The sequence below is a fragment of the Schistosoma haematobium genome, chromosome ZW (assembly GCF_000699445.3).
Source record: "Schistosoma haematobium chromosome ZW, whole genome shotgun sequence".
NCBI lineage: Eukaryota > Metazoa > Platyhelminthes > Trematoda > Strigeidida > Schistosomatidae > Schistosoma > Schistosoma haematobium.
In genome coordinates, this window is record NC_067195.1 from 82,914,657 (window position 1) to 82,942,163 (window position 27,507).

A 27,507-nucleotide genomic window follows, 5' to 3' on the forward strand; every position below is an offset into this window, starting at 1 on the left:
ATTTTGAACAGATTTTGAAGGTTTTTTCAATGTGCAATTTGAATAATAACCTCCAGGAGACAAGTTATGTGTTAATACAGTATATAAAGTAGTTTGTGCACCTTTCCATGGTGTAGTAAAGAAAGGTCGAATAAGTGGTTGTACAATATTCTAAAATAAATGAGGTGAATAATACATAATTGAGTAAACGGAATAATTCATAGCATTACTGTTATTTCAGTATACATATATTGATAAATGCTAATGATTTATATATAGACTTCATATATACATAGATATACATGTCGGAAACATACCAAGATATTGTCCGATGTATTTCATTGCTGAGTAACATTAATACCCACTTCATGTAATTACTGGAAATCGATCGTAATGTTCAGATCGACAAACAATGAACCACTTTATTTCAACCAACTTGAAGGTCTATATGTGAACAATCTCATGTTCATCATGATCGTCATATTAATCAATTTTATCGTAATTTCAAATCGAAGCAGAAATGACGGTAGAAATTAGGTTCACTTTGCATAAAATCTCTACATCATTATGCATATTACGATTATTTTATGATAAATTTTCTTATTGCACTAGATAAAACATCATATGGTGTTTGAATGAACTAATGATTCTTTTGTACTTGTGGAATGCTGAATTTCGAATTTCAAATACAGTACATTCGTTTGTGCTTGTCTAGTACTTCTTGATTCAATTGCGTTATTTCTGGGATTCTTAGTTTATACTATAATTCAAATACTTCTAATTATCACACATCATCAAATGATAATTAAACGTATAAAAATCTCTCACCATAGGAAACTTTCTCAGATCCCTCAGCACTTCAGTTTTGACAGTTCCGGGATGTAAACTCACAACAACTACTCCACTATCTTTCAAACGTTCATTTAATTCAATAGCATGTATCACGTTTGCCAATTTCGATACACTATATGCCTTCATTGCATTATAATTTTCCTTACTGTACTGCAAATCAGGTTTTAGAATGCATCCATCTTTATGCAGTGCAGATGACACATTTATTATTCGTGATGGTGCAGCATTCCTCAACAATGGTAACAACAATTCTGTCAGTAGAAATGGTCCAAAATAATTCACTCCCATTGTCATTTCAAAACCATCTTCAGTTGTTGTATAGTTCTGCAGTATGAGTCCAGCATTGTTGATGAGAAAATCTACTTTATTGTATTTACTTTTGATTCTGTCAACAAATTCTCTGATTGATGTTAACAAAGCCAGATCAAGTTGTTCAATGATCAACTGGAATAAAATCGAAATATTATGGAAGAAGAAAATTGATGAGAACCTTTCTTAAACACATTGTCTCCACTGTTTCAATAAAATTTGAATATAGTATGGTGGGACACAATATACCTCATGCATTTGGTTCCGTTTACGAACTTGAATAAAGGTTGAACAACAATTGAAACAGAATTATACGAAATCATTGTATTTCATAGTTGCTTATCCCATTCAAATGACATTCCTAATGATCTCTAATTTCTTTTATAATGTTCCATTCAGCCCCACATGTATGACACATTATCATGCTAAAAAACGTAAAGGCATTAAAACAAGGCTAAGTTATTTCCCGCATAACCTTCTACTACTCAACAAATCGTGTCCAGTTCAAAAGAGTTTTAAGTATAAGAATAACACGTTATTGTTACTTACATATTCGAATAATAAAATCGAGAATCAAATATAAACTTAAACTTGATTAACTGTTTTTCTTCTTATACTGATTGATATTACTAGATGAAATGATGTTATAATCATAAAACATAGTTGGCTTATCGATAAGCGTTTTATGATTTTCATCTAATGTTATAAGAAAAACAATCAGCTCAGAGAAGATCAGTAAATGAATACATAGTTCTTTTATCTATATCTCTATAATATGAGTCGTTGATGATTTTTAGATATTATATCTTATAAGTAATTTTAATAGTTGAAATTATGGGTTGATTTAAACTAGACCACCACTGAAAACCTGGAAGCACTGAATGACTATTTCGTCCTGAATGCGTACTGTTGAGAAGTCCTATACTAGATCAAAACGGACGTTCATTACTTCCATCTTTTAAATAATGTTCTAACTTAAATCGACACATCATTTCAACCATTAAAATTACTACAATATCCACGAACCCTATTGTGATATTGATAGTAATTTCCTTCAAGGCCATACTGATGTATCTGTTTATTACACTTAAATGAATAGGATAAAAATGAATTCATCTCAAGATCTAGCTGGATATGATATTTAACTTTCACTATAACAATATTTCAGCAGATGGTGCTATTCAGTGACTAGCTAATACTCTGACGAGTATTACTGAGACTAATTATGAACTTCAGATAATTAAAATAACCCACAGTGTCATTAAATAAGAAAAAGAGAATTCAGCGAAGAAAATTTTCTTTTCAACGACATTGCTAATTCATATTGCTTATTTGGGGCACGTTACATAGGCCGCACAAAGCGATCACTGCCCAAACGCATCTCGGAACACTATCCAACCTGGCTCTTGAAAGGAGAACGTAAAACAATTACTAGTTCGATACAAGAGCATTTGATAAACTGTGGACACATCACTCCAAAGGACTCTTCTTTTAAAGTAATCTACAGAGTCAAAGGAATTGAATCGTCCAGTGCTTCCAGGTTTTCCATGGTGGCCTAGCTTCAATTGACTCATGATTTCAACTAGTGAAATTTCTAAAATCTCCACACAACCCCTTCTGATATTATTCAGTCTATTAATATGATCTTTGTGTATGTCGCTTTTCTTCATATCTGTCAAGTGGACTATTATCTGACCCATAAATTATTTTCTTCCTTACCCCATGATTAGTACGTAACCTCACTTGTTATTTATTTTAGAATCCATCTTCGTGATGCAATCTTTTCTATCCTCTTATAGACATACATTTTCCATATATAACTATATATACGAATGTAGAGCTTAAGTAAATGATTTCGTCGAAAAGATAATTTTCTTCGCTGAATTCTCTTTTTCTATTAAATTATAAGCTTATCAACCTCAAGAAAGGGATATAACTTAAGAAGAGTATACTAAAGTCAATGTTAGCATACCTGATCTGACTCGATAGGCTTTAAAGATGACTTCACTTGACTACATGCAATATCTGTTTCGCCACTTTTCTCATTATTCTTACCATACATTTCCAATAGACGTGTTTTAGCTTTGTTGGCTCGTTCAATATTTCTACATGCCATAATGATTGTTGCACCACGACGAGCTAATTCACTGGCTGTATAAAGACCGATTCCAGTGTTACATCCTGTCACGATTGCTATTTTCCCATCCAATCTTTTGTTGATAACACATAATTTTCTCCATAAACCAACGGTCTCTTTCATTGTGTTTGAATACGGTTGAGTGACCTTGATGTTGAGTCTATGTTTGATATGTGATTATTGAATTGTACAGGAATTTAAAGTGAATTGAATGCGAACTGAATGCAATATCTAACCAATCAGATTAATTTAATGATAACAGACATATACTGATAGTATTTGTTTAGTTGAACTATGTAACTGTTTATAATTATATATTTTGTTAGTTGGATACGATTATGGTAGTTCAGATTTATTCATCAAATGCATAACTATCAAACAACTGAATTTAGTGGAAAATGTAAGAAGTAATAGTAATATTCTGAATTATTTTCAACTACAATTTTTTCCAGTTCAGTCCATTTAATTCTACATTTACTTCATTGGTCAGCTATTTCAAATAATGAATTCTTTATTTCGATAATGATATTAGAAGACGAAGATTATCAGAACTATATGATATATTAGCGCAATACATTTCGAACAATCTGGTCATACATATACTTGTTAAGAGCATTTATATATAAAAATAAAAGGTCAACTAGACAGGAAACGGGGTAAGAGGAGATAAGGATAATGATAAGAGTAATAATAATAATAATGTGAACACAAAGCGAAACCTAATCACTCTGGATAATAAGTCAATATTACCAGGGTAGGTTTAAGGTAAGAACAAACTGTTTTTGAACACATAAAGGGGTTTGAATTTTCGTATGGCTAAGGCTTCAATGAACCTTAGTATACGCCCTTTTACACTTTTATACAGCACTACAAAAGCTGAATTTAGATCAATCTTGTGACCTTAAAAAGAAGAATATATTTGTAAAATCTCTGCGAATGAATTTTAAGTAAATCCAACGTTTCGCCTGGCAATCTGGTCCAAGCTTTTTCAAGGAAAATATAATCAAACAACAAAATTATCGAATATAAATAGGTACATGGTTCTTCGGTTTACTGTATACTGAATAAGTCATCCAATCGACGTGAAGGATTTCTTTATAGATAGGTATTTGTATTAATGTGTAAGAGACATGTTCATATGAAAAATAATAAAGGTCAAACAAATAAAATAAAAGTTCATTTGAAAATAATCAAGGGAAAGAAATTGTCATGTTATCCTAGGCCATAGAATGACTTAAGGATTATAAGGTAAATTCAAGGTTATGACAAATTGTTTTGTATGTGTTATGGAACCAAAACGTGTTAAGATAACAGAATGTGTTTATACGCAAGTGATATGAGAAAAATTTCATTCAACTTAATATTGACTACGGTCTGTGTATATTAAGAAAACAAATCATTTTTATGTATGAAATGAATCAAAATGCTACAGCCTGCATTAAATGAAGATAAGTAAACAAAATAAACGAGGAATGTATATGTAATTGAAGTGTGTTATTTTAAAAAATGTTCCAGTCAATTGTTTAACATATTCAGATAAGATAACGGATTTGAATCATTGAGCGTATTATCTATAAACCCACACGCGACCAAAGTGACAGTGGCCAAAAATTTGATCACCAGAGTCAAAAAACTTGTCACTGAACCAGATGATATAAAAATGGAAATGAATTTAGTTGTATCCACTCTATTAATGAATAATTATCCGAAAGGTTTTATTAAAAAGAATAATTAAGAATGAAGAACGGAATGATATTTTTTAAAAAAGAGTTAAGCAAGATTGGATGAATACAGTAGTGATCCCATATCGTAAAGGTATCTCAGAAGACATCAGAAGGATTTTAATTCGTCAAAATATAAGAGTATTCTTTCGAACAAACAATACTCTAAGATCAAAACTAGTAAGAATCAAAGATCCAATACACAAGGATGATCAACAAAATTGTGTTTATGAAATCAAATGTAATGATTGTAATGCAACGTATGTAGGTGAAACATCAAGACAACTGAATGTGAGGGTGAAAGAACACAAACTGTGCTTAAAGCATATTCCTAAATCCTCAATTGATGTAAAAAAGCTTGAGAACAGATCAGCGATAGCATTACATTCAATTGAATCGGGTCATACAGTTGATTTCAATGGCACAAGAATCATTCAAAAAGGATTTAATTCTTACAAAGAACGCCTAACAGCTGAAGCCTTACATATATGGGCTAATTTAAACAATATTAATAGGAGAGATGGAATACAACTAGCTGCACCATGGCAACTAATAATTAATAAGTAAACCTGATCTCCTTTTTGCCATTTGATATATTTATGCCATAGTAACTAATTGATAGATAATACGTTTAATGATTCAAATCCGTTATCTTATCTGAATATGTTAAACAATTGACTGGAACATTTTTTAAAATAACACACTTCAATTACATATACATTCCTCGTTTATTTTGTTTACTTATCTTCATTTAATGCAGGCTGTAGCATTTTGATTCATTTCATACATAAAAATGATTTGTTTTCTTAATATACACAGACCGTAGTCAATATTAAGTTGAATGAAATTTTTTCTCATATCACTTGCGTATAAACACATTCTGTTATCTTAACACGTTTTGGTTCCATAACACATACAAAACACAATTGATTGATCACTGGGTGGTGATCAATCTCATGCTTGTCTAGTCCCTATTAGTGCAGATCGAATGCTATCGATCATGTTGCAATGTGGCCACCAGTCTAGGTGACTCGACACTGCGGGCACTATGTATTGAGATTAGATGGTGGTTGGAGGTAGTCAACAGGAAACCCTGGACCCGGGTTTCGTGCTACTTGGCACTCGTCAGCAAGGTGTACCTGTAATCTTGAGGGAACTGGTGCTCCCTGGCGGATTCGATCTCGTGTCACCCAGCTTCACAGTCAGAGACGTTACCACTGAGCTATCCGAGCCCTCAATATTACAGGTACACCTTGCTGACGAGTGCCAAGTAGCACGAAACCCGGGTCCAGGGTTTCCTGTTGACTACCTCCAACCACCATCTAATCTCAACATACAAAACAATTTGTCATAACCTTGAATTTACCTTATAATCCTTAAGTCATTCTATGGCCTAGGATAACATGACAATTTCTTTCCCCTTGATTATTTTCAAATGAACTTTTATTTTATTTGTTTGACCTTTATTATTTTTCATATGAACATGTCTCTTACACATTAATACAAATACCTATCTATAAAGAAATCCTTCACGTCGATTGGATGACTTATTCAGTATACAGTAAACCGAAGAACCATGTACCTATTTATATTCGATAATTTTGTTGTTTGATTATATTTTCCTTGAAAAAGCTTGGACCAGATTGCCAGGCGAAACGTTGGATTTACTTAAAATTCATTCGCAGAGATTTTACAAATATATTCTTCTTTTTAATGTCTCAAATTAACTCGGCGCCCAAATATTGTGAAACTATTCGTTCAAATTTAGACGAAAGTTCTTATTTAATCTTGTGACCTGTTTCGATTATATGTTTAGCAATAGATGATGATGGATGTTTATCCTCTGCTCTTATTGGGTCACTTGATTGTATTTGTTTCTGAAGCCATTTGGGTACATGTTCACTCATCCTAATGTTGAGATCACGATTACTCCTCCCTATGTATGTGTGACCACACACACATTTAAATTGGTAAACACAGTGGGATGTGACGCAATCGTTTCCATGTACTTTAGGTTTTGAATGAAGCATGCACCTTGTTCTTTCTTTGATGATGACCTTTGCTGCGCAATAGGTTTTATTGATGACTGATTCAAGTCGTTGTTTCAGTAAAAGGCTATTTGAATCACCTCTGAATGGTAAGGTGATTCTTTATTGTCATTTCTCAATGTTTAGAATTGTATTCATCAATAGTTTAATATAGTTACAAGTATAATCAATAAATCTGATTACTTCAAATAGATTTAATCAACTTAAATAAATGTTGAGTTTAAGTGTTGAAGTGGAGATTCTATTTAACATTCAGTAGGATGAAATCAATTGAAACTTCTTCTAGTTTATATTTGAAAGCTTTTACCTTGATTGAAATCCAATCTTCTTTATAGTATTAATTTTGTTGCAAGTCCAGCTTATTAATTTTTAGAAGAAATAATATCAGATATTACTTACTTGAATCTTCCGATTGATGTTTAGGACTGTAGTTGATTAGTCTCTTATTGGTATATGTGCAAACAGTGTCTATTGCTTCGACATTACTTTGATTCACATGTATTATAAGCAAAGATGGATAGTGGCTAGCAGTGGAATCCTAGACGCACGTTTCGTCCTATTTGGGACTTATCAGCTGAATGTACCTGTATCCTACAGTTGATGTTCATATCAATGGGAAGATTGAAATAAACAATACAAAATGAATTTAAACTTGACCCCATTACATAAGCAATTGGCTATCAAGACTCAATAGCTAAGTGGATAACGTGATGGAGTTTGAAGCGAACGGTACTGTATTCGAGTTTTGGAGTGAACATCAACTCTGAGATGCAGTTACATCCAGTTGATCCATCCCAAGTGAGATGAAACACGTCTCCTGGATTCTACTGCTAGCCACTATCTCTCTTTGCTTATTAATATCACGGTTTGAACTGATAATTACAAAACGAACTTGGGATCGAATCCGTCAGGGAGCACCAGTCCCCTCAAGATTACAGGTACACCTTGCTGACGAGTGCCAAGTAGCACGAAACCCGGGTCCAGGGTTTCCTGTTAACTACCTACAACCACCATTTCATCTCAGCATAGTGCATGCAATGTCGAGTCACCTAGACTAGTGGCCACATTCCAACTTGATCGATAGCATTCGATCTGCACTAGGAAAGACTTAATACAGATGTAATTGATCACCACCCAGTGATCAATCAATTGTGATTACAATATTGAGCATTGGATAAATTGTTAATAATAGAAATAATGGTAAATTTCTGACGTTTTATGATTTAGTGTAAGCAATTTCCTTAAAGAATAAATACATTAATTAACATAGATTTAAATAGTAAAAAAGGAAGCAAAGCAAAATATTTTTAGCATAATCAAAATTAAATTTAGATCCGATTATTTTAATGTTCTGTCATTTTAGTTAAAGTGATTCTGCATGAGATTTACATAGGGATAATATTTAATTGAACATAGAATTTAATCGTATGAAAAAAGATGGACTATTTACTAATATCTTCCTATGTTCATAGTTTAAATCAAGAACTGATCTTAGATCACAATTGAAAGCCAGAAAATAATAAACAACTGTTTTGTCTATAGTATGGAACTCCTTGGAAGTGACTATCTTCGACTCCAGCATAAAGAATCAAGGAAACATTGAATATATTAGTTCGTAAAATCAAAGCAGTTATATTTAGTTACGGTACATAAGACAGACACAAAATAATCAGCCTTAGTTTAGAATCTATAAGTCATAGCATTCAGATCCATCTATAATAAGCAGGTATATTGACTTAAATCAAATATATCGACCTTATCTAGAAAGACCAATTAGTTATATCAGTTAAGGTCAGACTATGATACAAGAAGAAAACAGAGTAAGAACAAAGATTCTAGTAGAATACTAACAATTCAAACAGCCAGAAACAATTGTTGTCACAATCAATGTTGTAGAATGTTCGTTCACATAAAATATATATATTCACAATATTCAGTCTATTAAACTTATTTACACCCATGTTATCCTATACTAATGTGTCTTTAATATAAATTCCAACCAAACCCATTATGTAATCATGATTTTAAATATCACAGGTTATAAGTAGTTGACGAGAACCACTTACTTACTTACTTACGCCTGTTACTCCTCGTGAAGGAGCATGGGCCGCTCACCAGCATTCTCCATCCAACCATGTCCTGGGCAATCCTTTCTAGCTCCGTCCAGTTGTAATTCATCTTTTCATATCTGCTTCTATTATCCGACGTAGTGTGTTCTCTGACCTTCCTCTTTTCCGCTTCCCTTCACGATTCCAAGTTAGGGCTTGCCTCGTGATGCAGTTTGACGATTTGCATAATGTATGTCCTATCCATTTCCATCGTCTTTTCCTAATTTCTTCTTCAGCTGGAAGTTGGTTTGTTCTCTCCTACAGAAGGGTATTGCTGATGGTATCCGGCCAATGGATGTTGAGTATCTTGCGTAGACAGCTATTTATAAATACTTGTACTTTCTTGATTGTGGTTGTTGTAGTCCTCCAAGTTTCAGCTCCATACAGTAGAACTGCCTTGACATTCGTATTGAAGATTCTCACTTTGATATTGGTTGAAAGTTGTTTTGAGTTCCATATGTTCTTCAATTGTAGGAATGCGACCCTTGCTTTTCCAATCCTCGCCTTTACGTCTGCATCTGAACCTCCTTGTTCATCGATGATGCTTCCTAAGTATAAGAAGGACTCTACATCTTCCAGAGTCTCGCCATCAAGAGTGATTAGATTGCTGTTCTCCGTGTTGTATTTGAGGACCTTGGTTTTCCCTTTGTGTATGCTGAGGCCTACTGATACAGAGACTGCTGCAACACTGGTTGTCTTTATCTGCATTTGTTCATGTGTATGTGATAAGATGGCCAGGTCATCTGCGAAGTCCAAATCGTCTAATTGATTCTGAGCTGTCCATTGTATTCCGTGTTTTCCTTCAGATGTCGAGGTCTTCATAATCAAGTCAACCACCAGAAGAAAGAGGAAGGGAGAGAGCAGACAGCCTTGTCTGACTCCGGTCCTTACTTGGAATGCATCTGTCAGCCGTCCTCCATGCACGACCTTGCACTGTAGTCCGTCGTATGAGTTCCGGATAATATTGACAATCTTCTCAGGAACTCCGTAGTGTCTAATAAGTTTCCATAACGTTCTCCTATCTACACTGTCGAATGCCTTTTCATAATCAATGAAGTTGATGTATAGTGATGAGTTCCACTCAACTGATTGTTCAACGATGATCCGTAGTGTAGCAATTTGGTCTGTGCACGACCGATCCTTTCGGAATCCAGCTTGTTGATCTCGAAGTTGGGCGTCTACAGCTTCTTTCATCCGGTTCAGCAACAATCTGTTGAAGACTTTCCCTGGTATTGACAGTAGTGTAATGCCTCTGTGGTTTTCACATTTGCTCAGATCTCCTTTCTTTGGAATCTTGATGAGGTGTCCTTCTATCTAGTCCATCGGCACTTGTTCCTCCTCCCAAATCTTTTTGAATAGAAGATAAAGCATGCTTGTGGTTGTTTCGATGTCTGATTTCAGTGCTTCAGCTGGTAAGTTGTCGGGTCCTGCTGCTTTCCCGTTCTTGATTTGTCTGACGGCCATTCTAATTTCTTCCGTCGTTGGTGGGTTGACATCTATAGGAAGATCTGTGTGTGCTACTTCGATGTCCGGTGGATCCATTGGAGCCGGCCTATTCAGGAGTTCCTCGAAGTATTCTACCAATCTGTTCCGCTGTTGTTGAATTTCGGTGATTGGCTTGCCTTCTTTGTCTTTGACCGGCCCCTCTGGTTTACTGTATTTCCCTGCTAGTTTCTTCGTTGTATTGTGAAGCTGTTTCATATTTCCTTCCCTAGCAGCTTTTTCCGCCGTCGTTACTAGTTCTTCCACGTATTTCTTCTTGTCGGCTCTAATGCTCCTCTTCACTTGCTTGTTTGCTTCTATGTATTCAGCTTGTGCTTGGACTTTCTCTGCTCGTGTTCGGCTGTTGTTTATTGCTTCCTTCTTGTTCTTCCTTTCTTTGATCTTGTCCAGTGTTTCTGTAGAGATCCATTCCTTATGATGGTATTTCTTTAGACCGAGAACCTCTTGACACGTTGAAGTTAATGCTTCTTTGATGCCTTTCCAGTTGTCCTCCATAGTAGTTTTTCTTCCTTCAGTAGATCTTGTAAGGCCTGGAACCTGTTGTTGAGAGCTATCTTGAATTCATGGAGTCTGTCAGTATCTCGAAGGAAAGCTGTATTGAACCATTGTAGTGCTGTTTGTCCGGTTGTCCAGTTCTTCTTTAGCTTCAGTTTTAAATTGGCTACAACTAGGTGGTGATCTGAAGCTATGTCAGCACCTCTCCTGCTTCTCACATCTTCCATTGTCCTTCGGAATTTTTTGTTGATGCAAATATGATCTATTTGGTTCTCTGTGGTATGGTCCGGTGAGATCCATGTAGCCTTGTGTATACGCTTGTGTGGAAATATTGTGCCGCCTATGACCAAGTTGTTGAATGCACATAGATTTGCAAATCTTTCTCCATTTTCGTTTCTCTCTCCCAGTCTATGTCGTCCCATAATATCTTCATATCCAGTGTTGTCTATTCCGACTTTGGCATTTAGATCCCCCATCAGAAAGGCGAGGTCCTTCCTTGGGCATTTCTCAATGATTGACTGTAGCCGCTCGTAGAACTGATCTTTAATTTCGTCGTTGCTATCATTGGTGGGTGCATAACATTGGATAATATTTATTGTGATCCCCTCCTTCTTGGTTTTGAATGATGCTTTGATGATTCTGGATCCGTGAGATTCCCATCCTACAAGTACATTTCGTACTACTTTGGACAGCATAAGAGCGACTCCCTGAGTGTGTGGAGCATTTTCTTCTTCGTGACCGGAGTATAGCAGCATCTCTCTCATATTTAGCCCTTGTTGTCCAGCTTGGGTCCAGTGGGTTTCGCTGATTCCCAGTACTGCTAAGTTGTATCTCCTCATTTCCATTGATATTTGACTGGTCTTCCCGGTTTCCCACATTGTTCGAACGTTCCATGTACCTATAAAAATTTTTGCTCTGGTTGTTAGAAGGGGCATCGGCCTCGTGACTTCCGAAGGAACTCGGCTTTCACCATGAAGCGTCATAATTCTTCTAAATGAAGACCTTCTAACTCCCAGGGCAGACTTAAAATGGTTTGAATTATTTTTTCTGGTAAGCGTTTGTTTAGCGAGTTAGTTTTCTACGGGATGGGGACGCTAACCCCATGCCCAACCCTCCTCCTTTACCCGGGCTTGGGACCGGCAGTAACCCTATAAGAGCTACAGGCGGAGTTGACGAGAACCAAACGAAATAAAATGAATTCATACTATTCTACTAGTATCATTGTTCTTGCTCTTTACAAAATGATAAAGGAAAAGATGTTTATAAAATGTCTTATAAGATAATTCATCATAAATGATATTATAAAAAACTAATTCTTTATTTGATTAGTAATTTTTTCATAAGTATTTCGTCTATTGAAATCATGAGTTAATTGAAGCTAGACCATCATGGAAAACCTGGAAGCACTGGGTGATTTTCTAAGTGTTCCATGGTGGTCTAGTTCCAATTGACTAATGATCTCAACAATTGAAATGACAAAAATCTCCACAAAACCACCTTTTGAAAATATTTCATCTCTTTGAAATAGACACTAATGAAATGATTGAGAAAGAAAATAAAACGTTTTCTTAATTCTACAATCAATAAATCCTCAATAAAAGTAACCATTTATACTTTAACATTTTCAGGTATTCTATAGATGATCAATTCATAAATTCTATAAAACTTATCAATGTTAAAAGATCAGGCTATCGATAATATTTTTTCTACCTTCATATTAAGTACAAATTAAACCACATAGCAACAACACTCTTACTCTTATTACATTTACAAATTAAACGGATACTACTTTTGAATATATTGATTTTTCTTTGCAAAACAGATAATCATTTAAAAAGTGCAGTTGTATTAAAAGGGTTAAAAAGATTAACCTTAAGATGTACAATACAGAAGAAGATTTGTATGATAACATACATGAAACCAATACGGATAGATAAGTGTAAAGTAATTTAAACAAACAAATTATCATCTTTCTGGTTGAATAACGCTAATCAAAAAGATGATAATTGATTTGTTTAAATGACTTTATACTTATCTATCCGAGTTGGATTCATGTCTTAACATATACAAAGGGAAAAGCAAGATTCACCGATACAACACAGAATGCAACAATCCAATCACAATTGACGGAGAAGATTTGGAAGATGTAAAAACCTTTACATATCTGGGCAGCATCATTGATGAACAGGGTGGATCTGATGAAGATGTGGAAGCGCGGATTGGAAAAGCAAGAGCAGCATATTTACAATTGAAGAACATCTGGAACTCAAAGCAACTGTCACTCACCACCAAGGTCAGGATTTTCAATACAAATGTCAAGACAGTTCTACTTTATGGAGCAGAAACCTGGAGAACTATGAAAACAACCATCCAGAATATACGAGTGTTTATTAACAGTTGTCTACACAAAATACTTCGGATCCGTTGGCCAGACACTATGAGCAACAACCTACTGTGGGAGAGAACAAACCAGATCCCAGTGGAGGAAGAAATCAGGAAGAAGCGCTGGAAGTGGATAGGACACACATTGAGGAAAGCACCCAACTGCATCACAAGACAAGCCCTCACATGGAATCCTCAATGCCAAGGGAGGAGAGGAAGAACAGAGAATACATTACGCCGAGAAATGGAGACAGACATGAAAGGAATGAACATGTAGTGCCAGTTGCCATGTTAAGCCCATATACTTTATTCTAACTTTCGGACAGCCCATTTTATTCATTCTACTTGAGCCATACTTTGACCTTGTTATTTATTCGCTTATCAATCTAGACTGTTTTTATATGAGCGTATATGTGTGTGCCCTTCCTATCCCATTAATCACATGTCTGTAGCTTTATTTTGTCCGACTATAAATATTGAGTAACGCGTGACTAAAAGGGGTTGGCTTCCCAGCCGTCTTCCCTGCGTGTCATTTTGCTTTGCTCTGTTTCGTTCGCTTCATATACAAAATATATGTATTCACAAGTCAATTCTCGTTATTTGACTTATTTAATTTCGTTATTGACTAACGTGATTTAAGTCGATGATTGTATACGAGGATAGGTGATAACAAACATTCATATGATCTAATTGGAGTCAGATCCACGGGCCACTAAAAACAACAGTTGGGTCAAACTAGAAAGGAAGACCCAGAACAGAGTGAGATGGAGAATGCTGGTCTGCGGTGTTATGATCTTATGTCCTGCTGTTTATCATGGGATTTATCCACCAATCAGACTACGACTTCTACAATCTTAGCACTGTGCCAAAACCAATGACGTTCGACCGGTATGAGCAGCCTAGCGTCCTTAATGCTTCTATGTCCGCCTAGCCCGTTCACTTGAGTTCAGAACACCAATACCGGCTCCCACTATGCAAATCGAATCGAATCATTTACTTAAGATATACTGGGTTTATATATCAACCAAACAGACCTCAACGCACCATAAAATAGGAAATAACATTCATACAGAAATAAGCCAAAAAGTGGCTGTGAACGTGGGAGGCAGTAGTCAATAAACTGAACATAGCTTAAGAACAGTGAATCGTACAATAATAATCTATAAGACAAAACGAAGCTCATAATAAGGGGAATATAGATAAACATAATCTAGTTGCTGAATATTTATACCACAAGAATATATAAATAATATTAGTCCATTAATAGGTCACAGAGGTTACTCGTAATGTAATCTTCACTAGGATATAACAGTCGGCCTATGCTCCATTGGAAGTAACAGGCGTATGTAATTAATTATCATCGTTCAATGTGATTTTTACCAACACGATGAAATAAAAATTTATAAAAAAATTTAGGAAATTTAGAAAATACTAACGCATCAATGTAATTTAAAGACAAACTTTTACTTTTCATGGATTATAAGCATGTAACGAATCCGTTAGTACTTTACTAGTAAGAGAGTGTAATGAAAATGTATCCCAATGTTCATTCGTGATAGTGCAGTGAACAAGAACACGAATGAGGACAATCGAATGTATGAGAACACAAATTCACACCATCCCTTAGTAAAATCCAAGAATCATACAGTAAATACTTAATTTGCATAATATCAATCAATTGGCTCAAACTTTTGCAAATATCAGTCAATCATCTCAGATTTCATTGCGCTTGCATTTTCATACCTATTGCATTCCATTCCCATTCTTTCCTTCTCGATCCTCTACTGAAATACATTCTATTCCTGATTATCGTTATATACTACTTATGTGGATATAAGTAGCTCACACCACTATAGTATATATTCAACTCGTATATTAATGAATATTAATTTAACATTATGTAAGTATATATCCATACTTAGAAAAAGGTCAATAATTAACACTGAATTTGAAATAAACACAATTTTGAAGAAAAAACAAAAACAGCACCAGAAAAGTCTTAAGTGATTTATCCAGATTCCTTTTTAATAATAATAATGCCATATCTCACTACAATTAGATAATAAATTCAGTATGAATCTTGTCTAATAACAAAGGGACTGTATATTCATTTTCTTTTCAATAATTTCATTTTCCTCACAATGATTACGTTACAATATGAACACTATCTCAGTCAATGTCTTCATATATATATCGTGTATTATACATAGAATCTTCATGACGTCTTCATCTCATTAAAAGCTCATTTCGATGATGAGTTGGTTATTTTGTATCTTTTTCATTTTCGATTGTGTTATATGCTTGAAATGTATGTATATTAAACTTACTAACTCGTTCAAAAGTTTGATTTATCCGCCATTAACTACTCTTGAAAGTATAGATATGTTATTATACACGTAAATAATGATGAAATAATTAGTAAAGAAGATTAACGTATGGTATTATTATTAAGATACTGAACTATTGTACTTATAAGATATTCTCGATCACCTGAAAATATTATCGTAATAGTTAAGTCGGATTACGCGATAGACACGTAGTTCTGAAAAGGTGGAGAAGATTTGTAGTTCAGGTGGATGATTTTGATGGAGAGAACAAAACTCCATCAGACACGTTATTCACACATATGGTATATATATATATATATATATATATATATATATATATATATATATATATCAATTATCGATAGCACATCTTTATAGATTTTGTACTATTTTAATAGAACATTCTAATGCTACTTATAATAAAATAAGTAGACTAAAAATTAATCAGTTAACTAGATATTATGTTCTATGGGCGAGATTGTGATATATAGGCGAGCCAATCACGTTTAATATAACAGGTTCCGGATTTCGGCCTGAAATTCATTCATCCATTTGGATAAACAGAGTTTTGGCATTATAGCTGATGTCAGTTCGTGTTGAATACCCGGAATTTAATTTATAAGCTTAATCATCAAGTGCAAATTATAATTATAATTCCTCACACAGGTTCATAAACCTCATTTGGTCCTGGTTATCAAGTGAACACTTTCAAGGTCAGTCTAGCGTCATTTAAAGATCGGCCATAAATTATAGTCTCACCATTCTATGCAGTAACTTAACATTAAATATTACTATTTATGTTTTTAGAAAACATGAAAGGCTATGAAATAATGTTGTAGAAAAGATAGAGAAGAGTAAGACGATTAAAATTGTACAATTTTGATACTTAAAAGATTTTTTATGATGCTCAAATTCTTTGATGACAAACTCAGACCTATTTGTCGTACCGATCCATATATCTACAAATGATATTCTGATAACTTACAATTAGCAGTTATACAGTAATTTAAGGGTAAGTGAGCAGATTAAAAGTGATAGCGGTACGAAACACGTTGGAAAATATATGACCATTAAAAACATTCTACTGAAATAACCATCCATTAGTTGTTAAACACTTGCTCTAACTATCACTCTCTTGAAATTTTCTTATTAACAATTAAATACTATTTGAACACGACTAAAAAAATACATAGTTCTGTTTTTTCATTGCTTCTGATATCAGTCAGTATAGATGACATTCATAAGATCATACTTTTCAAAAATTCAAGCCAGTAAACCTATTCATTTAGAAATGAATGAAAGAAGTAGATACCATTATCATCATTCGATTAAGCAAGTTGGTGTGCTTGAACATTGACCTACGAGATTTCAACAATCGTACATCCATGCCGTCTAATGCTCTTGTTCACTCTCTTATTCGCCTCCGTGTATCCACCTTGTGCACTCACTTTCTCTGTTCTCGTTCGACTACTATTAATCACGGTCATCTTGTTCTTCTATTTTGCATCCTGGTCAGCGTGTCGATAGAGATCCATTCCTTATGATGACGCACATTGCAGCATAGCACCTCATGACACATTCAAATCAGTGCTAATTTCATCTCTTTCCAGTTGTTCTACATTATAGTGATTTCTGCTCTGACTAGATCTTGTATGGTTTGCAACGTGTTGTTCAGAGCTATCTCGAATTCGTTGAGTTTTTCACTATGTCGAAGGAAGTTCCTATTGAACTTTTACAATGCTGTATCCACAATTGTCCAATGTTTCTTCGGCTTCCGTTTCATCTTGACAACCACTAGTTGGTGATGATATGAAGCCATGTCCGCTCCTCTCCTTGTTCTCACATCTTCTATTGACCTTATGAAATTTCTAGTGATGCAAGTATGATCGATGTGGTTTTGTGTAATGTGGTCCTGCGAGACCCTTGTAGCTCTGTGTATTCGTTTGTGTGAGAATATAATGCTTCCTATAATCATTTTGTCTACGTTCATAGACTTACAAATCTCTCATCATTCTCTTTCTTTTCTCCCAGTTAGTCCATGTCTTCATATGATATCTTCAAGTCCATGATGATGATAATGAACAATATATGTGAACTAAATCGATAATCAAAATTCCGGCTAGTGAGTCTATCATGTGATATCGATTGAAGTATTAAGACAATAAAATCATTTAATTATGTAATAAAATATTGTATATTTCTCTAAATAACAATCACTATTTTAAGCAATAAAATCATGTGTTATAATGTGATGATTCTGTATTACACTAAAACGAAAATACAATTCTGGAAGAAACCGTCTTTGTGTGATTGGATCCAATTGATCTTTTATTATAGATGATATTCATTACATTCTATCAAGCCTTTAATAAGTATCAGTTACATTGATTTTTCATACCAATAGAGAAATAAAAACAAGTGAAACAATTGATCTTGGAAAGAATAAAACGAAGGAACAATCAAGTCTGAGACAATCGATTAACATTTTGCAAATGAAGTATCTACTGTATAGTTCTCGGATTTTACTAAGAGATTGTGTAATAGTTTTCATCCAAATACATTTGGTTGTCCCCACTGGTGTTCTCGTTCACTACACTATTAATTGATATAGTTATGTGTATGTTAACTGTCATACTATAACAATAATTCTTTTTGTAAAACGCGTACAATCATTCAGAATACTTATTAATGAAAACTTTAAGCTTATACAAGAGTTTTATTCATCTCATTTAAAAAAGATGTATTATTTAAAGCACTATATCAAATATATTTATTTAGATTGAATACAACTATCAACTGTTGACATCCAAGTTTATGTAATTTCTGAAACTTTCTAAACAAAATTTAAGTAGTGTAGTAAACCCGACCGTAGTTACCACCTTGACGTGGTGGTCAGGCTTGCCTATCGTGACCACCCAACCGAGCTATACTGGCTGGAACATATGTTCCTATAGGTTCTACTATGCCAGGCAGATCAGTTGAAGAACGGTAAGACTAAAAGCAGCAACTCAAGCTCTGACGGTGAAGTCGTACTGCTGACTGTCGAGGGGTGTGACAGCTGATTGACTAACTGACTGGCTGAGTGTAGTAAGAGAAGGTGGAGTTTCTCAAAGAAATGTGACATAAATAAAACTTTTAGGTTGACATTAAGTGACCGGCCTATATGATTCCCTACCACCCCTTTTAAAAAAATGGTAAACATTTATTGCACGGCCATTTTTGTATTTTTTTTTCGAGTGAAATTTTTTTTCATCCCCATCTTCCAATAATTTTCATTCTGTTTCGTCCAGTCAAATAACTAGTTTTGAGTTCGTTATAATTGGTCGTTTATTTCATAAAATCTATATAAAATATGAGGATTTGACGACAGAGCACATTTTCCTACAATTATGGGTGGTAGTAACATGCGGAGGGCGAGCTCCGTCGTTCCTCATGTTGTCACAGAAACCGATAACCTGTTCGTTCTTGAGCACATTGTATCTCGTAACGTCTCAATCACTTGACGAGCTCCATAAGAACTTATGAAACAGCTGCGTACTGTCATTATGTGGTGAGGGATTGTGTCTAGTGAACTTGGATATTATATTAGGAGTTGAATATGGAGATATTTAGGAACGTATATTCCCGACCACTGGTGCTACTTTAACGTGGTGGTTCGGCTTGCTTATCAGGTTGGACCAACCGAGCTCTACTAGCTGAAATCATCATTCCTCTAGATGCTATCATGCTTGACAGGTGGGTTGAAGTACGGTAAGACTAAAAGCAGCAAACACAAGGTTCGAAGGCAAAGTCGTACTGCTGACTATACAGAGGTGTGGCGGCAGTAAGGTGCTTCTCTCACACTACCAGTATAACAGCGAGGCCGCTTTCTCACAAGGAGTGGTGGGGTTGGAAACGGTTGGCGCTAAAGATGAACACCTCACATTTTCCCACGGATATCCGTCTTCGGAACGGTAAGTTCTCAACAAGTACTAGACTAAAACAAACGTCATCCACAAAATGTTTGTGAGTGACCGTCCTCAAGCATTTGTCCGTTGGACACCGCAGTCACGCTCTCAGGTCACTAAGACCACCCCCACCAATTTCCTCTTCTGGTACCTCTTGAAGAACCTTTCCACGATGTGGGCAACTGGGGAGTGACAAACGCATTCATACCTCTGACAACACTCATGATCCCTGTATTCATAATCAGTCTTCCTATTCAATTTCTATCATTCGACCCACATCGACTTTCAACTCTAAATATCCTCTTTTGACTTCCTCCTCACACGTCACACGTCATCGCATTTTCATCTTTTCTTCCTACGCTTCCACTGACTGCAGCCCAGATGAAGTTAAAGATGAATTTTACAGATGGCTTTGTGAACTTCAAAAAGCTGAACGCTCAGGTATGGTACTCATATCAGGCGACTTCAATGCTCAAGGAGGTAGCTTAAACTAAACAGAAAGACATTTGTGTGGGTATTTTATTATTCCTGTTCAGCGAACATTTAATGGTGACCGTCTGCTGCAACTGTGCTCAGACAATCATTTATTTTTAGCAAGCATTAACTTCAAGTATAAGGAGAGACATTGTCTAATATGGTGGTCGCCTGCACCAAACCGACGATGGACTCAAATAGACCAAATTTTCATCAGTCAACGTTGGAGAGGATCGATAGAAGACTGTCGCTCATTCTGAAGTACATGTTTGGACTCTGATCATGCTCTAATACGAGCACGCATTCGCTTGAGCCTCACTGGACGCAGAAAAACCACACTAAAAAGACCCATTGGAGTTGAACTAATTGACGAGAAAACCAAAAATAGATTCCAGGAAAAACTGATCTCACATTAGGGCAGTTTTGAAAACGACGCTGACCCAGATGTTGCTTGGAAAGATATACAGACAGCTTTGGAAACAGCGGTGACATCTATTGGTGATTTGAATCAAAGGGTCACGAAAAACCAGTGGATTTCTTCTATGTCTATTGCAGTGATAGATTTTCATAAACGCATCCTATCAGACTCTGAACACAAGGAAGAGTGAGAACAAATCAGATCTGGGCTAACCAAAAGTCTATGGAACGACCGTGAGTAGTGGTGGGTAACGAAAACAAAAGACATGGAAAAGTCAGCGGCTAAATGTAACAACAGATAGCTTTTGGACCAGTAGAAGAAACTGGAATTAAGAAGTCAAGTGTAGATGAGATGATCTCGGAAAAAGACGACACTCTTATCTGCTCTCGGCTTAAACGTTTAAAACGATGGGTGGAACACTTTGAGGAGAAGTTTAGCTGGCCTTCAGCTATTCCACAACTACTCACCATTCCCAAACAGCCCCAATGGAACACTGAAGTAGGTTCCCCAACTCTAGTTGAAGTTCGAAATTCTATAGCTAATCTGAAACGAGGAAGAACAGATAGTCCAGATGTCTTTAAGTATGGTGGTTCGGTTTTAGCCATTAGGCCGACCAAAAGTTTAGCTAAAATCTGGGAGATGGACGTAACCCCATGTGACTGGTCTCAACCACTGATTGTCCCACTATATAAGAAGGTGTCAGAATCATCCTGAGACAGCCATAGAGAGATTGGTTTGACTAATATATTTTCTAAAGTACTAGTCTCGGACGCTTAACCATGACTCATGAGCTGCATCGACCACATATTCACCATTCGTTAGATTTTAGAACACAGGCATGATTATCGGCGTCCGACAATGGTGGTCTTTCTTGACTTAAAAGCAGCATTTGACTCTGTAGACCGAGATTTTCTGTTGTAGTGAAGGAAAATACAGTTTGGGGAAAATTGATCGTACATAGAACACAATTACAGTTACTTGGTAAAACAGAAAAACCATACTCTAATACTTCATTTGTAAAATGTTCATTAATTGTCTTAGACTTCATTGTCCCTGCATTTCCATACCAAATGCTTTCTGTTCCCGTTTTCTCTTTTCGATCTTCTGCTACCAGACATTATATTCCAGACTCGCGATTTATACTACTTATGTCGATATAAGTAGCACACACCACACTATGTCAGTGTCTGTCATTGAACGGCGTACTTCAGAAGTACATAAACCTTGTGAATGCTCTTCACTCGAACACTACTAGTCGAGTGAGGGCTTATGGATAAATGTCATTTGTGATGGTGGAGAAGATTTGTAGCTCAGGTGGATGGTTTTGGTGGAGTTTTGTTCTCTGAGCTGGATGGTTTGGTCGTGGAGCTTTCTTCGTTCTTCTGAACGACATCATCAGCACAAACTTCAGATAGAAGTGAAGTGTTCGAATTTCTCCATATGCGTTTCACAGCTTGTTTTGTACACCTCGATGTTGATTGGTTCCGATTGACCTTAAATTTGTCATTGTTTACTCCTTTGTTTTGGTTGTGTCTCCCATTGGTTTGATTTTTGTTCCTATATTTGTGCATAACTTTCCTGATTGGTGATAAATTGGGTTGATTTCAATACGCTTATTGATTGCTGATTGACCTGAGTGCCAGGCTTCTAGAAATTCCCTGGTGTTTTTGGAATTTCCTCTGTCCAAGAATTCCACATTTTTCCATTCGAATTAGTGTCCGCAGTTGTTCACGTGTATTGATGTAAGTGAAGAGATATCACGGCGTTTGACTGCTAATTGATGTTCGCGTAAGCGAAGGTGAAGGGGCGTCCGCTTTTTCCGATGTAGTGTTTTTCGCAGTTGGCACAATTTATTTTGTAGATGATGTTTGATTTGTCTTCCTTTGTTATTTCATCCTTTGGTTTGCATAGGATTGATTGTAGTGATTTCGTCGGTTTGTGTGCCACACCTATCCCGAAGGTTTTCAGCAGTCTCGTTGCGGTTTCTGAAATGTCTTTTATGTATGATAGGGTGATCCTTTTGTTGATTTCTGTGCTTGACCTTAGGTCCTGATGCTGCGTTTGGTTGGTATTTTTTGATGAAGTTGGTTGGGTAGCCATTCTTTTGAAATACGTCCTTCAGGTATTTCTCTTCATTTTTCGTGCTGCCAGTGTGCTGCAGTGTGTCCTCGCCCTTTTGAACAAAATGTGTATGCAGTTGATTTTGTGAGCTCTTGGGTTGTTGCTATTGTAGTTGAGGATTTGATCTGTATGTGTCGGTTTCCTATATAATTGAATTTCCAGTTTTCCTCAGTCGGTTCTAGTGATTAATATATCCAAGAATGATAGTTTGTTGTATGACTCTTGTTCCATTGTGAACTTGATGCCATCGAAGACTTTGTTGATCAGCTTGTAAGTGTTTTTCAACTCATTCTTTTTGATGATGACGAATGTGTCGTCTACATAGCGAATCCAAATTTTTGGCTTGATCACTGGTAATATCGCGGCTTCTAGTCTTTGCATCACTGCATCTGCGATCAGTCCTGATATTGGTAATCCCATTGGTGTCCCTTCCGTTTTTTCGGACAAACATTTTCTCGATTTTCGTTTAACTTCATCATAGACCTACTCATGGAAATAACGTTCTCGTTGACTGAATTCTCGGACATTGGTCTCCTTCCAGGAAGTCCACTTATCGACTTAGAATACGCAGATGATATAGTCCTGTTTGGTGAAGACGCTGATAAAATGCAGAGTATTTTGGTAGCGCTAATCAACAATGCCAGGATGTTTTGGGATGCATTTCTTCTCGTTAAAATGCGAATTGTTGCTTCAGGACTGGCCTGCGTAAACACCTGAACTAAGGATAGGGAGTGAAGTAGTCGAACGCGGCAACAACTTCACTTATCTCTGAAGTCTGACCAGCCCTGATAGGTTGGTGTCTAAAGAAATCTATGCACGGATTCAGAAAGCCCGTTTGGCTTTTGTCAACTTACGTCACCTATGGCAAAGGCAAGATATCCATCTATCAATTAAAGGAAGAGTATACTGCAAAGTATTTCGTCCTGTTTTACTTTACGGCTTCGTAACGTGATTATTAAGGGCCGGGTACGCTCGTAAGTTACTAGTTTGATCACAGATGTCTTAGAAATATTGCCAGCATTTGTTGGGACCACCGGGTAAGTAATAGTGAGGTTAGACGTAGGGTATTAGGGAATGATGGTAAATCAGTTGATGAGGTTGTAAACCACGTGTAATGTATGCCTGAACACCGATTACCATAACGCGCAATGCTGACTAGTGTTGGGGATGGCTGGAAGAAAGTTAGGGGTGGCCAAACCAAAACGTGGCATCAATTCTTGAAGTCACTAACTTCTAGTCTGAGCCATGTTGGTAGATGCAGATTACTTGGTTGGGGCGCGCGTGACTATCGTAACCAATTGTTGGAGAATCTTGGTGACATGGCTCAGAATCGATCATAGTGGTGTAGGAGTGTACTTGTGGAATGCTGAATTTCGAATTTCAAATACAGTACATTCGTTTGTGCTTGTCTAGTACTTCTTGATTCAATTGCGTTATTTCTGGGATTCTTAGTTTATACTATAATTCAAATACTTCTAATTATCACACATCATCAAATGATAATTAAACGTATAAAAATCTCTCACCATAGGAAACTTTCTCAGATCCCTCAGCACTTCAGTTTTGACAGTTCCGGGATGTAAACTCACAACAACTACTCCACTATCTTTCAAACGTTCATTTAATTCAATAGCATGTATCACGTTTGCCAATTTCGATACACTATATGCCTTCATTGCATTATAATTTTCCTTACTGTACTGCAAATCAGGTTTTAGAATGCATCCATCTTTATGCAGTGCAGATGACACATTTATTATTCGTGATGGTGCAGCATTCCTCAACAATGGTAACAACAATTCTGTCAGTAGAAATGGTCCAAAATAATTCACTCCCATTGTCATTTCAAAACCATCTTCAGTTGTTGTATAGTTCTGCAGTATGAGTCCAGCATTGTTGATGAGAAAATCTACTTTATTGTATTTACTTTTGATTCTGTCAACAAATTCTCTGATTGATGTTAACAAAGCCAGATCAAGTTGTTCAATGATCAACTGGAATAAAATCGAAATATTATGGAAGAAGAAAATTGATGAGAACCTTTCTTAAACACATTGTCTCCACTGTTTCAATAAAATTTGAATATAGTATGGTGGGACACAATATACCTCATGCATTTGGTTCCGTTTACGAACTTGAATAAAGGTTGAACAACAATTGAAACAGAATTATACGAAATCATTGTATTTCATAGTTGCTTATCCCATTCAAATGACATTCCTAATGATCTCTAATTTCTTTTATAATGTTCCATTCAGCCCCACATGTATGACACATTATCATGCTAAAAACGTAAAGGCATTAAAACAAGGCTAAGTTATTTCCCGCATAACCTTCTACTACTCAACAAATCGTGTCCAGTTCAAAAGAGTTTTAAGTATAAGAATAACACGTTATTGTTACTTACATATTCGAATAATAAAATCGAGAATCAAATATAAACTTAAACTTGATTAACTGTTTTTCTTCTTATACTGATTGATATTACTAGATGAAATGATGTTATAATCATAAAACATAGTTGGCTTATCGATAAGCGTTTTATGATTTTCATCTAATGTTATAAGAAAAACAATCAGCTCAGAGAAGATCAGTAAATGAATACATAGTTCTTTTATCTATATCTCTATAATATGAGTCGTTGATGATTTTTAGATATTATATCTTATAAGTAATTTTAATAGTTGAAATTATGGGTTGATTTAAACTAGACCACCACTGAAAACCTGGAAGCACTGAATGACTATTTCGTCCTGAATGCGTACTGTTGAGAAGTCCTATACTAGATCAAAACGGACGTTCATTACTTCCATCTTTTAAATAATGTTCTAACTTAAATCGACACATCATTTCAACCATTAAAATTACTACAATATCCACGAACCCTATTGTGATATTGATAGTAATTTCCTTCAAGGCCATACTGATGTATCTGTTTATTACACTTAAATGAATAGGATAAAAATGAATTCATCTCAAGATCTAGCTGGATATGATATTTAACTTTCACTATAACAATATTTCAGCAGATGGTGCTATTCAGTGACTAGCTAATACTCTGACGAGTATTACTGAGACTAATTATGAACTTCAGATAATTAAAATAACCCACAGTGTCATTAAATAAGAAAAAGAGAATTCAGCGAAGAAAATTTTCTTTTCAACGACATTGCTAATTCATATTGCTTATTTGGGGCACGTTACATAGGCCGCACAAAGCGATCACTGCCCAAACGCATCTCGGAACACTATCCAACCTGGCTCTTGAAAGGAGAACGTAAAACAATTACTAGTTCGATACAAGAGCATTTGATAAACTGTGGACACATCACTCCAAAGGACTCTTCTTTTAAAGTAATCTACAGAGTCAAAGGAATTGAATCGTCCAGTGCTTCCAGGTTTTCCATGGTGGCCTAGCTTCAATTGACTCATGATTTCAACTAGTGAAATTTCTAAAATCTCCACACAACCCCTTCTGATATTATTCAGTCTATTAATATGATCTTTGTGTATGTCGCTTTTCTTCATATCTGTCAAGTGGACTATTATCTGACCCATAAATTATTTTCTTCCTTACCCCATGATTAGTACGTAACCTCACTTGTTATTTATTTTAGAATCCATCTTCGTGATGCAATCTTTTCTATCCTCTTATAGACATACATTTTCCATATATAACTATATATACGAATGTAGAGCTTAAGTAAATGATTTCGTCGAAAAGATAATTTTCTTCGCTGAATTCTCTTTTTCTATTAAATTATAAGCTTATCAACCTCAAGAAAGGGATATAACTTAAGAAGAGTATACTAAAGTCAATGTTAGCATACCTGATCTGACTCGATAGGCTTTAAAGATGACTTCACTTGACTACATGCAATATCTGTTTCGCCACTTTTCTCATTATTCTTACCATACATTTCCAATAGACGTGTTTTAGCTTTGTTGGCTCGTTCAATATTTCTACATGCCATAATGATTGTTGCACCACGACGAGCTAATTCACTGGCTGTATAAAGACCGATTCCAGTGTTACATCCTGTCACGATTGCTATTTTCCCATCCAATCTTTTGTTGATAACACATAATTTTCTCCATAAACCAACGGTCTCTTTCATTGTGTTTGAATACGGTTGAGTGACCTTGATGTTGAGTCTATGTTTGATATGTGATTATTGAATTGTACAGGAATTTAAAGTGAATTGAATGCGAACTGAATGCAATATCTAACCAATCAGATTAATTTAATGATAACAGACATATACTGATAGTATTTGTTTAGTTGAACTATGTAACTGTTTATAATTATATATTTTGTTAGTTGGATACGATTATGGTAGTTCAGATTTATTCATCAAATGCATAACTATCAAACAACTGAATTTAGTGGAAAATGTAAGAAGTAATAGTAATATTCTGAATTATTTTCAACTACAATTTTTTCCAGTTCAGTCCATTTAATTCTACATTTACTTCATTGGTCAGCTATTTCAAATAATGAATTCTTTATTTCGATAATGATATTAGAAGACGAAGATTATCAGAACTATATGATATATTAGCGCAATACATTTCGAACAATCTGGTCATACATATACTTGTTAAGAGCATTTATATATAAAAATAAAAGGTCAACTAGACAGGAAACGGGGTAAGAGGAGATAAGGATAATGATAAGAGTAATAA

The 27,507-nt window shown here is 35.5% G+C and overlaps 1 protein-coding gene across 1 annotated transcript; it reads right to left on the reverse strand.

The window, feature by feature from the left end:
- RDH13 (Retinol dehydrogenase 13) lies at positions 1-27,191 on the reverse strand. Its single transcript, XM_051212480.1, has 5 exons — positions 26,652-27,191; positions 24,348-24,815; positions 3,113-3,437; positions 808-1,565; positions 1-150 (listed from the first exon to the last, which is right to left on the reverse strand). Exons 1-3 carry the CDS (start codon positions 26,937-26,939, stop codon positions 3,315-3,317), a joined length of 879 nt encoding a protein of 292 aa, XP_051072666.1. The 5' UTR covers positions 26,940-27,191; the 3' UTR covers positions 1-150; positions 808-1,565; positions 3,113-3,314.
- Positions 27,192-27,507: the final 316 nt, after the last annotated feature.